This window comes from Microcaecilia unicolor, chromosome 1, assembly GCF_901765095.1.
Source record: "Microcaecilia unicolor chromosome 1, aMicUni1.1, whole genome shotgun sequence".
Classification (NCBI taxonomy): Eukaryota; Metazoa; Chordata; class Amphibia; order Gymnophiona; family Siphonopidae; genus Microcaecilia; species Microcaecilia unicolor.
In genome coordinates, this window is record NC_044031.1 from 347,195,921 (window position 1) to 347,209,181 (window position 13,261).

Here is a 13,261-nt window from a genome sequence, read left to right on the forward strand (position 1 = left end):
CCATGGACCAGGGCCCCGTCATTGGGTACGAGACCCTGGGGGAGGACCAGAGGAAGAACCTCCTGAGCGGCGATCTCTGCGAAAGGAATGCTGCTTCGGGGAGAACCTCTGCTTGAAGGAGGAGGAGGAGGAGCCCGACTTGCCCGGGCAATACTGACGGGCTTCTTGAAAACGGCCCTTAGAGGAACCAAGGCAAGCACTGCTGGCCCTTGCCTTGACCTCCGGCAACCTCTTGCCTTTAGAACTGCCGAGATCCGTCACGATTTTGTCCAGCTCATCCCCGAAGAGCAGCTTGCCCTTAAAAGGCAACTTGGCTAAGCGGGATTTGGAGGCATGGTCAGCTGACCAATGCTTAAGCCATAGCCATCGACATACCTTTAGCCGAGGCTCTCAAAACATCATACAGCAAGTCTGCCAAGTAAGCCCAGCCCGACTCCAGGACCGGCCAATCCGCCCTCAAGGAAGGATCCAAGGGGGAGGCCCGCTGCACCACCATCAGGCATGCCCTGGCCACATAGGAGCCGCAAACCGAGGCCTGCAAACTCAAGGCGGCCACTTCAAAGGCTAACTTTAAGGCCACTTCCAATTTCCTGTCCTGTGAATCCTTAAGGGCAGATCCACCTTCCACCGGCAAAGCCGTCTTTTTGTCACAGCAGTGATTAGAGAGTCCACTGCCGGCCAGCGCAAGGCCTCCTGTTCACCCTCTGGCAGAGGGTACAGACGAGTCATGGCCCTGGCCACCTTGAGGCTCGCCTCAGGAGAATCCCATTTATTCGAAATTAGAGTTTTCATGGCTTTAAGGATGTGGAAGGTCCTGGAAGGGCGCTTGGTTCCCAACATAATAGTGGAACACGCCGAGGCAGAAGGAGGGCCTTCCTCCAGAAAGGAAATACTCAAGATGCTCATAGCCTGAACTAACAGGTTAGGCAAATCCTCTGAGCGAAAAAGCTGCGTTGCAGAGGGGTCATCTTCTCCATCAGGGCGAGGATCAGCCTCCTCCAAAGAATCCCCAAGGGACCTTTGGGAGAACTCAGAAATGCTGCCCTCATCTACATCAGAGGAGACAGAATCCCCCAAGACCTGAAGATCCACCCGAGGGCGCTTGATCAGGGAAGCCTCTTCCCCCAAATATCACAGGGGAGCAGGAGCAGCTTTTTGCAGTTGAAAGGCCTGATGCAGCAACAAAATAAACTCAGGAGAGAAACACCCCTGTTTGTGCACCTCTGCAACCTGGGCCACAGCCCTAGAGGAACTCTCAACCTCCACTCCATACGTGCTGCGCATCCAAAATGGCGTCCGGCGCATCACTCAGCGAAGCAGCCGCGCGGGAAGCATGGCGCTTAAACTTCGCCATCTTCTTATCGCCGACCATCTTAAAGGCGGCCATACCAGAGGCCGTCTGAGCTGCATGAGCGGCCGACGGAAGGGCGGACATCGGGCGATGGGCGCCTAAGGCGGGAAAGGCTGCCGACACCCCAGCGGAGGAAAAACAGGCTAAATCAGCAAAGTCCGGAAGGGCGCCCAAAAAGGGCTTCTCTACCTCCGATCCCCGCGCCTCCCAACTAGCCGCGCGATCGCGCCCCGGGGAGCGCTTTTTCGCGCCCTTACCATCCGACGCCATGATCCACGAAGGAAACGTTCGGGGAACCCCCTGCCCGCTAGGAAAAGGTAAAATTACCTGCTTCTTGCTCCGAGCTGCAACGAATTGTGTCCCAGTGAGCAGCTGCAAGTAAAATCTTTTCTGCTTCAAGACTGTTCTGTTTGTTTGTTTTTTACGGAGCCAGCGGGAGGAGGAGGAAAAGGAGGGACTTGGCACCACCAGGTTTGCACTTGCTCACGAAGAGCCCTCAACCCCAGGTACTCAATAAAGCCTAAGTAAATAGGCGTGGAGACCAAGCCAGAGCTGCTGCGTGTGACCACACACCTGCTAGATAGAGAGAATACTGAGGATTTCCTGGTAGCACATGACCACATATAGAGAGGCAAAAGATTGCTCTCTATCTCCACCTGCTGGTAGATGGACACAACCCACCAGTCTATGGATTGATCTGCTTGATGATATGGAAGCAGCTTTTAACATCCAGGGTCAGATCGGGTCAGCCATGTCTCGGGCGGCAGTGGCCGTTCTGGAGCCCTACGTTTCACCTTGTGCTGCGTGAAGGCCTCTTCGGTCAGGTCGCAATGCTGGTGCAGTCCTTGTCCTGGGGTAGGGAGGGATCTCCGCAGACGGCTGAGGTGGTTAGAGTTGTAGTAGAGACTCGGCAGTGGGCTGCTCGTTACAGTCGCCCGATTTAGGCTGCAGACGGGTGAAGCGGTAGGAGTAGTGGCATTCGGTAGTGGACCGTTCCTTCCTTCTAGTCGCTCAACGTCCCTCTTGGAGCCAGGTGCTCATGTTCCGCGGCACCTTCGTGGAGGTCGTCGATGCCATTCGTGATTCTCGACCCGCGGTCTGCAGGTGAGATTTTGACCGGGGTAGGGAGGTCCTGTCCGACCTGCGTGAAGGATTAAGAGCTCTCTGCTGGAGCCGGCTCCAATGGTTTCTCTGCTCCCAAAAGCTTCACATTCCACAGGCGTGATTTCAGCAGATCAAGGGCTTTCCATGCAGTGCTAAGACTTTGGCTAGCCAAGGACTGGGCTCCTGCAGTCAGCCCCCAAGCCTCACGTTGTCCTCCGATCCCTCCCGGCATTCAGGTGAGTAGCATCTGGATGGGGTGGTGGGCTAGAACAGTGTGGGTAAGCGCCAAGTATTCCGCTCGACTCCAGCTGTCTCACGCTGTCCGGCGTTCTTATGCGGCGGGTTAGCCCAGTGTTTCCAGGAGTATTGGGTCTCCTCCGCGGTTCGAATAGTCGTTGACCTGGGATCAGTCACCCAGCCTGTGGTCGTACCACGAAGCAGTCAATTTGTCCGGCGACACCGCCAAGCGTCTATTAGGCTCGGTTCTGTGCGAACGCTGATCTCTTGATCTTTGTGGCGAACGGCTCGGTTCGATTGGGTTCGCACGATCCTACAAAAGCGATTTTTGGCTGTTTGGCCGTTGGGGTCTTCGGAGCTACCTACCTGACCTAACAGGTAGTGACTGTATCCCCACTATGCTGGCAACAGTGTGCTCAATTTGGCACGTTACGCCATGTTTGGTGGTATTGTAGAAAAGTGATGGCCTTTTGGAAATCTGTTTACAGGCGGGTGCAAAACTGGTTAGGGTGTATGATTTCCTGGGATCCTGCTACTTTCTTGTTTAACAGGGTCCTTCCTTCCAGGAATTAGTAGTGCAGGCCGGCTGTTTGCAAAGCACTGTTTCAGTGTGGCACGATTGGTGATTGAAAGATCCTGGAAGCAGATAAATTGCCCCTCAATTCTTAAATGGTACAACTTATTATGGTACATTTGTGATTTTGAAAAGCTATTGGCCACTGAAAGGAACATGATAGCCAAATGGGAGAAGATTTGTGCTCCTTTGTTTTCTACCTTAGTGTAATCAGGAATGAGGGTGATGTGGAGGGTTAATGGGATGGAATGGTGTAGGGAGTTGGGAATATTCTGGTTTGATTTTCTTTCCTTTTCTATTTAATTAATAAAAAGACAATTACTTTCTCTATGTATGAGGGAACACTCTTTGCTAGCTGTAATGGATCTGTACACTGTGTTTTCTGTTTGAAGATGTATGTTTGTGGATTTGTTCAATAAAGCTTCCTGTTTAAAAATTTAAAAAATTAAAAATTTACTATCCCACAAACGGAAAACCTTCTGGGTGGCTTACATTCTAAAAACATGAAATAAAAGGTATTGAGGCCTCTTTTCAAAGCACTTTTGGCATCCAACGCTAGTCTGTCATGGGCCTGGAGCCTGGAACAGAACTGAAGGACTTTGTGATTGAATTGAGTGGCAAAGATATCCAAAGAGGGGGTGCCCTACATTCAGAAGATCTTGTGGGCAATGCCCAGATTAAGTGACAACTCATACAGTTGCATAACCCTGCTCAGTCTGTCAGCCAGGCTGTTGGATTTGCCTGCCAGGTAAGTGGTCTTGAGGAGCATCCCATGCTGGACTGCCCAGTGCCACATCCAGATGGCCCTCCTGACACAGTGGGCAAAATCCAGTACCCCACTACTTTATAGTGTAGTACAACCTGATTGTCTATTTGAATAAGTACAATTTGGCTGGACAGCCAATCTCCAAAAGCCTTTAGAGCACTCCACATTGCCCGGAGCTCCAGAGGTTGATCTGAATATCCGATTCCTGAGCAGACCAAGCACCCTGGGTGTGAAGCCCATCTACATGAGTTCCCCACCTCAAGAGGGATGCATCTGTGTTAAGCGCCTTTTGGGGCTGAGGAATTTGGAATGGAAGTACCACAGTCAAATTGGATTGAATTGTCCACCAAATCAAAGATTGAGCCAACTCTGGTGTCACTCGGATAACATCCATTAGGTTCCCCGAGGCTTGGCACTAGTGGGAAGCTAGGGTCCACTGGGCAGATCTCATGTGAAAATATTCCATGGGCGGGACATGGACAGTGGAGGCCATGTGGTCCAATAATCTCAACATCTTCCAAAGTGGCTGAAACCTGAGTAGCAAGAACAACAAGAGTGTCCACCCTCGACACAGGGAGAAAAGCCCACACCTGGGCTCCAATGAACTCCAGCTGCTGAACTGGATAGAGATGGGACTTGGGGAATGAACCCTAGTAGCTCTAACCTTCTCCACATGGACTCCTGAGTCCCATCCGATGTGCTCTTCACCAGCCAATCGTACAGATGGGAGAACACATGGACTCCGCGTCTGCATAGCGACGCTGCGACTACTGCAAAACACTTAGTGAAAATCCTGGGCGCTGACGTGAGGCCAAGAGGCAACATACAGTATGGGAAGTGATGCATCCCTAGCCGAAATCGAAGAATTGAAGATACTTCCTGTTAACCTTGCAGTATCAGGATGTGAGTGTAGCATCCTTCAAGTCCAGAGAGCATAGCCAATCATTTTCCTGAATCATGAGGAGAAGGGTGCTCAGGGAAACCATCCTGAACTTTTTTTTGACCAAGAACTTGTTCAGGGCCCTTAGGTCTAGGATGGTGGGATGCATCCCCTCTGTTTTCTTGGGCACAAGGAAATACCTGGAAGTACCTGGAATAGAATCTCTGCCTTTTCCCTCCCAGGTGGAACGGGCTCAACTGCATAGGCATTCAGAAGGGCAGAGAGAGTTCCTCTGCAAGTACCTGCTTGTGCTGAGAGCTGAAGTGAGACACTCTCGGTGGGCAATTTGGTAAGCAGTAGTTCTTAAGATAAGTGAAGTAGTTTGATAAGACGTGTTTAAAACATTTGTTGATAAACAGGTGGATAAGAAAAATTAAGTATACAATTCATTTGAACAAAAGAAGAATGAGAGCAAGCTATATATTGCATAATGTATTTAGAAAATTGAAACACTGTTCTCAAGAAAGGATTGGAACCAACTCAAAACTAATTTGTCCAAAGCAAATCTCTTAAAATGTTTGATGGTCAATTGTATCAAATGCCTCTGAGACATCAAAATGTGAACATAAGGTATTGTTTCCTATCATCAAAACCAGGGGACACAAGATGAAGCTAGAATATGGTAGATTTAAAACAAATAGGAGAAAGTTTTTCTTTACTCGGCGTGTAGTTAGACTCTGGAACTCGTTGCTGGAGAATGTAGTGACAGCAGCTGGCCTTACGGAATTTAAAGGGGGGTTGGACAGATTCCTGAGGGAAAAGTCCATTGAACATTATTAATTTTTGTGTGTGTGTGTGTGGGGGGGGGGGGGGGTTGCCGGGTTTTTGAAGCCTGGATTGGCTGCTGTCGGAGACAGGATGCTGGGCTTGATGGACCCTTGGTCTTTCCCAGTATGGCGGTGCTTATGTACTTATGTCAACTGTCGATACTAACAAAGTTTCCATATTATGCTTTGGTCTAAATCCAAATTGATGCAAGTCCAATAAATTGTGAGTCTCAATATAATCCTGAAGCTGCTGTAATACCACCATTTCTAAAACCTTTGCCAAGAATGGGATGAAAGACACTGGATAATAAGGTGTTACATGCACATCTAATTTCTTAGTTTTTAAAAACAGAGTAACTGATGCTCTTTTTTCAGCATAGTGGGCACTACCCCCTCAACTAATAATCTATTAATTAGCATACTAATTATTCCAGTAACTGAATCTCTCATAGCTTTGAAAATAGCGATAGAACAGACATCCAATTTACGAAATGCATTATTTACATTTGAAATTAATTTAGATATTTGTTTTGAAGATACTGGTGTGAATTCATCCCAGCTTATTCCAAAATTAAAATCAGACTCTGGCAATGGTAATGGCAAAATTGTAAACTTTTGAATAATATCTGAAACCTTCAAATAGAATGCATCCACAAACATCTGGGTAGAAATTCCAGAATTTATCTTCTGATCATCAGAAGTTAAATTCTTCACTACTAAAAAGAGATATATAGATTCAGAAATAGAAGTGGAAAATTTTATTCATAAAATATTCTCTTGGATACTAAAATTAAACTCTGGTAATTAGTTAATTTAGCTGTAAACAATTCTTTATCCTCAGATGACAATGACTTTAACCAGGAACTCTCAAGATGCCTAAGTGTTTGCTTTTGAACTTTACACTGAACAAAGGAGCAATGACCAATCTATGCTTACATTCCTCATTCAATGGAGCTACCTGGTCAAAAGCTATAGCCTGAGAAAAATCTCATTTAATAACTGCTTTGTCCAAGGATAAGGACAAAAGATTTTGAACAGAAGGTAGCAAAACTGCTAAAATATCAGTTATTTGAAATTCTTCATGAGACAAATATTTCATATTCAACTTATCGACATATTTTTTCTTAAGAGTACAATGAAGCACAATTTTCTTATGATCAGATCAAGACGGTCAGACCTTAGATGCAAAAAACATCCAACTGGTTCAAGCACTGAAGGGGTCCCATGGAACAGTGGCAGGTTGTAAGAGGTACCCAAGTGCAACAAGGCTTTTTCAAAAGTTCTGTAAAAATGCTGGAGAAATCTACCTGCACAGGCTCCATTGGATGACATCACCCTTATGGGAGGATTCATCTTTTTTGCTTGTCCTAGGCCATTGTGATATGGTAAGGACTACTGAAAGGGAGGTGGTCAGCAATTAATATATGGTGATTGACGGGAAAAGGAAGAAATCAATGCAGAGATTATAACCACCTCAAAAGATGGTGCAAATCCTTGCACATATACTCTGCACATACATTTTGAAAATGCAGTGTATGTGTACAGTTGTCTACTTCAGCCTCTTCCCCTCTATCACCCCAGCATGTCTACCACTTAATACAACTGTATTTTTGTTATGGTGTCAAGCTTTATTTCAAAAAGGACAATCTGAGGATAAACATGCGTAGATCCATTTGAGAACTACATTCCCTGTCGTGAAAGTTTGCACGGGATGGGCTTTTCTCTACAATTTTCTAATATAATTTGGCTATAAGCTGTTGGGTTTTTTTTTAAAGGTTTATCAGATTTAATACTTTAGCAAATCAAACAACTTTGAAGTCCATATTCAAATATTTTCTCTGCAAAACTTCAAAAAATAAACTACCCTGCTGTTTTGATTTCCCCTTTCCATTCCCAATCACCTGCTAATTTTTGACTGAGCAAACTGCAGACTGCACAAACTTTTGCCAGACAAAAATAAGTAGCCCTGGAAATATTTCCAAGGTATAATTAACAATTCACTAGTTAGTTTTGATATGCAGTGCTGTATAGCCAAATTTAACAGATAAACTGTGGTCTGCTATATAGAAGGACTATAGTTAAACAAACAACTTTGCCTACAAATTGTGTTGAAAAACTGTAAGTTAAAATCAGACACTTGAAGGACTACTACAGGATTTTACCTAGTTTGAAAGATTTATTATGATGTTGACTCTTATCAGCTCCTTCAGCAGACATGGCCTCTACGTCTGTAGTACTTTTAAGAAGTTCTGCTGTATCTCTAATTTCTTTGTTCTCCCTGTTGTTTCAACAATAAATATTATTAGATTTCAAATAATTTACCAACACTAGCATGAATTTACTACTTATATTTTACTTATGCATCAAAAGGCAGTCCCGTTGTTCACTCTCAGTCACACAAATACACGCACAGCTAGGTTGCCAATAAAATGAAGACACATACCTGTAGCAGGTATTCTCCGAGGACAGCAGGCTGATTGTTCTCACTAATGGGTGACGTCCACAGCAGCCCCGATGACTGGAAAATCTTCCTAGCAACAAAAGTTTGCTAGAGCCTTTGAGCGCGCGCATGCGCGGCCATCCGCTTCCTGCCCGTCGCGCAAGAGTCCCGTCAGTTTGATAACAAAGCAAAGAAGGAAAAAGACAACTCCAAAGGGGAGGTGGGCGGGTATCTGAGAACAATCAGCCTGCTGTCCTTGGAGAATACCTGCTACAGGTATGCATTTTCTCCAAGAACAAGCAGGCTGCTTGTTCTAACTAATGGGGTATCCATAGCCCCCAGGCTCACTCAAAACAACAAAGAAAGGTCAATTGGGCCTTGCAACAGCGAGGACATAACAAGGATTGACCTACGAAGAAAACATCTGAGAGTGCAGCCTGGAACAGAACAAAAATGGGCCTAGGGGGGTGGAGCTGGATTCTAAACCCCAAACAGATTCTGTAGCACCTACTGCCCAAACCGACTGTCGCGTCGGGTAGCCTGCTGAAGGCAGTAGTGAGATGTGAATGTGTGAATTGATGACCAGGTCACAGCCTTGCAAATCTCTTCAATACTGGCTGACTTCAAGTGGGCCACTGACGCTGCCATGGCTTGAACATTATGAGCCGTGACATGACCCTCAAGAGTCAGCCCAGCCTGGGCATAAGTGAAAGAAATGCAATCTGCTAGCCAATTGTAAATGGTGCGTTTCCCAACAGCAACTCCCCTGCTGTTGGGATAGAAAGAAACAAACATTTGGGCGGACTGTCTGAAGGGGCTTGTCTGCTCCACATAGAAGGCCAATGCTCTCTTGCAGTCCAATGTATGCAACTGACGTTCAGCAGGGCGGGTATGAGGATGGGGAAAAAATGTTGGCAAGATAATTGACTGGTTCAGATGGAACTCTGACACCACCTTCGGCAAGAACTTAGGGTGCGTGCAGAGAACTATTCTATTATGATGAAACTTAGTATAAGGAGCATGGGCTACTAAGGCTTGAAGCTCACTGACTCTGCGAGCTGAAGTAACTGCCACCAAGAAAATGACCTTCCAGGTCAAGTACTTCAGATGGCAGGAATTCAGTGGCTCAAAAGGAGGTTTCATCAGCTGGGTGAGAACAACATTGAGATCCCATGACACTGGTGGAGGTTTCACGGGGGGGCTTTGATAAAAGCAAACTTCTCATGAAGCGAACAACTGTCCACAGCTTACCCTCTACACATTAATGATAAGCACTAATTGCACTAAGGTGAACCCTTACGGAGTAGGTCTTGAGACCAGACTCTGATAAATGTAGAAGGTATTCAAGCAGGGTCTGTGTAGGACAAGAGCGAAGATCTAGGGCCTTGCTGTCACACCAGACGACAAACCTCCTCCATTTGAAAGAGTAACTCTTCTTAGTGGAATCTTTCCTGGAAGCAAGCAAAACTCGGGAGACACCCTCAGAAAGACCCAATGAAGCGAACTCTACGCCTTGAGAACCAGAGACTGGAGGTTGGGATGCAGAAGCGCCCCCTCGTTCTGAGTAATGAGGGTTGGAAAACACTACAATAATCCCAAAACAATTCTACAATTGACTATGAGTGTTCAAGGGTAGATGGAAATCAATTGAAAAAAGGTGGAGAAAAAAAAGACCTCAGTGAAAATCGGATACACCTCTTGGTAAAGGACACACCTTTTAAATAGAGAGGGAACCTCTTAATCATTAGTCTTTTGAAAAAAACTCCACTTCATTAACTTTCATATTCATAATGCCATCTCACCCTTATAAACATTCATACAGGGCGGACACGCAATGCTTCATATCAAAAAAGTCCAAAGTTTAAAGATTACTTATCTTGGACGGTGATTATTTCCATCTATGAAACTTCACGAAGTATTTTCTTTTGTTTCTCTTTATCTTTATCTTATCTTTTAATAATTCCCGACAGGGAAACCCTGTTTCGCCACTGTCCGGCTGCTTCAGGGGAAAATATGTTAGTTCAACACCTCCAAGAGCAATTGACTCGCCAGCATACTGTCCTTTGGCATATGCTGGCGAGTCAATTGCTCTTGGAGGTGATTGAAAGATCCTGGAAGCAGATAAGTTGCCCCTCAATTCTTAAATGGTACAACTTATTATGGTACATTTGTGATTTTGAAAAGCTATTGGCCACTGAAAGGAACATGATAGCCAAATGGGAGAAGATTTGTGCTCCTTTGTTTTCTACCTTAGTGTAATCAGGAATGAGGGTGATGTGGAGGGTTAATGGGATGGAATGGTGTAGGGAGTTGGGAATATTCTGGTTTGATTTTCTTTCCTTTTCTACTTAATTAATAAAAAGACAATTACTTTCTCTATGTATGAGGGAACACTCTTTGCTAGCTGTAATGGATCTGTACACTGTGTTTTCTGTTTGAAGATGTATGTTTGTGGATTTGTTCAATAAAGCTTCCTGTTTAAAATTTTAAAAAATTAAAAATTTACTATCCCACAAACGGAAAACCTTCTGGGTGGCTTACATTCTAAAAACATGAAATAAAAGGTATTGAGGCCTCTTTTCAAAGCACTTTTGGCATCCAACGCTAGTCTGTCATGGGCCTGGAGCCTGGAACAGAACTGAAGGACTTTGTGATTGAATTGAGTGGCAAAGATATCCAAAGAGGGGGTGCCCTACATTCAGAAGATCTTGTGGGCAATGCCCAGATTAAGTGACAACTCATACAGTTGCATAACCCTGCTCAGTCTGTCAGCCAGGCTGTTGGATTTGCCTGCCAGGTAAGTGGTCTTGAGGAGCATCCCATGCTGGACTGCCCAGTGCCACATCCAGATGGCCCTCCTGACACAGTGGGCAAAATCCAGTACCCCACTACTTTATAGTGTAGTACAACCTGATTGTCTATTTGAATAAGTACAATTTGGCTGGACAGCCAATCTCCAAAAGCCTTTAGAGCACTCCACATTGCCCGGAGCTCCAGAGGTTGATCTGAATATCCGATTCCTGAGCAGACCAAGCACCCTGGGTGTGAAGCCCATCTACATGAGTTCCCCACCTCAAGAGGGATGCATCTGTGTTAAGCGCCTTTTGGGGCTGAGGAATTTGGAATGGAAGTACCACAGTCAAATTGGATTGAATTGTCCACCAAATCAAAGACTGAGCCAACTCTGGTGTCACTCGGATAACATCCATTAGGTTCCCCGAGGCTTGGCACTAGTGGGAAGCTAGGGTCCACTGGGCAGATCTCATGTGAAAATATTCCATGGGCGGGACATGGACAGTGGAGGCCATGTGGTCCAATAATCTCAACATCTTCCAAAGTGGCTGAAACCTGAGTAGCAACAACAAGTCAATTGCTCTTGGAGGTGTTGAACTAACATATTTTCCCCTGAAGCAGCCGGACAGTGGCGAAACAGGGTTTCCCTGTCGGAAATTATTAAAAGATAAGATAAAGAGAAACAAAAGAAAATACTTCGTGAAGTTTCATAGATGGAAATAATCACCGTCCAAGATAAGTAATCTTTAAACTTTGGACTTTTTTGATATGAAGCATTGCGTGTCCGCCCTGTATGAATGTTTATAAGGGTGAGATGGCATTATGAATATGAAAGTTAATGAAGTGGAGTTTTTTTTAAAAGACTAATGATTAAGAGGTTCCCTCTCTATTTAAAAGGTGTGTCCTTTACCAAGAGGTGTATCCGATTTTCACTGAGGTCTTTTTTTTCTCCACCTTTTTTCAATTGATTTCCATCTACCCTTGAACACTCATAGTCAATTGTAGAATTGTTTTGGGATTATTGTGGATTTAGTATTCTACCTATTCCGATAATTTAGGTTGGAAAACACTCCAATCTCCACGGTTCTTCGGAGGACAACTCCAGAAGAAGTGGGAACCAGATCTGACGCGGCCAAAAAGGAGCTATCAGAATCATGGTTCCGCAGTCTTGCTTGAGTTTCAACAAAGTCTTCATCACCAGAGGTATGGGAGGATATGCATACAGAAGACCATTCCCCCAATGAAGGAGAAAAGCATCCGATGCTAGTCTGCCGTAGGCCTGAAGTCTGGAACAGAACTGAGGGGCCTTGTGATTGGTCTGAGTGGCAAAAAGATCCACCGAGGGGGTGCCCCACGCTCGGAAGATCTTGCGTACCACGCCCGTATTGAGCAACCACTCGTGAGGTTGCATAATCCTGCTCAACCTGTCGGCCAGACTGTTGTATACGCCTGCCAGATATGTGGCCTGGAGAAACATGCCGTGGGCACAAGCCCATAGCCACATCTGGACGGCTTCCCAACACAGGGGGCGAGATCCGGTGCCCCCCTGCTTGTTCACGTAGTACATGGCAACCTGACTGTCTGTCTGAATTTGAATAATTTGATTGGACAGCCAATCTCTGAAAGCATTTAGAGCGTTCCAAATCACTCGCAACTCCAGGAGATTGATCTGAAGACCTGACTCTTGAAGGGACCAAGCTCCTTGAGTGTGAAGCCCGTCTACATGGGCTCCCCAGCCCCGGAGAGATGCATCCATTGTCAGCACTTTTTACGGCTGAGGAATTTGGAACGGTCGTCCCAAAGTGAAATTGGATCGAATTGTACACCACTGAAGGGAATGGCGAAAGTCGGTGGGTAGCTGGAATGCATCCTCTAGATCCCCTGCGGCCTGAAACCACTGGGAAGCTAGGGTCCATTGAGCTGATCGCATGTGAAGATGGGCCATGGAAGTCACATGGACTGTGGAGGCCATATGGCCTAGCAGTCTCAACATCTGCCGAGCTGTGATCTACTGAAACGCTCTGGCCAAGGAAACAAGAGCCAGAAGGTTGTCCGCCCTCGCCTCTGGAAGATAGGCATGAGCCGTCTGTCAATCCAGCAGAGCTCCTATGAATTCTAGTTTCTGAACTGGAAGAAGATGGGACTTTGGGTAATTTATGACAAACCCCAGTAGCTCCAGGAGTTGAATTGTCATCTGCATGAACTGTAAAGCTCCTGCCTCTGAAGTGTTCTTCACCAGCCAATCGTCAAGATAAGGGAACGCATGCACTCCCAGTCTGCGTAGCGACG

The 13,261-nt window shown here is 45.9% G+C and overlaps 1 protein-coding gene across 1 annotated transcript in view; it reads right to left on the reverse strand.

The window, feature by feature from the left end:
- The window catches only part of ULK4 (unc-51 like kinase 4), a gene marked incomplete in the record, with an annotated part of 1,752,451 nt that overhangs the window by 1,299,233 nt on the left and 439,957 nt on the right, over positions 1 to 13,261 (reverse strand). Inside the window, 1 exon segment of the mRNA XM_030209369.1 lies at positions 7,902 to 8,017. Coding sequence (XP_030065229.1) covers positions 7,902 to 8,017 — 116 coding nt within the window.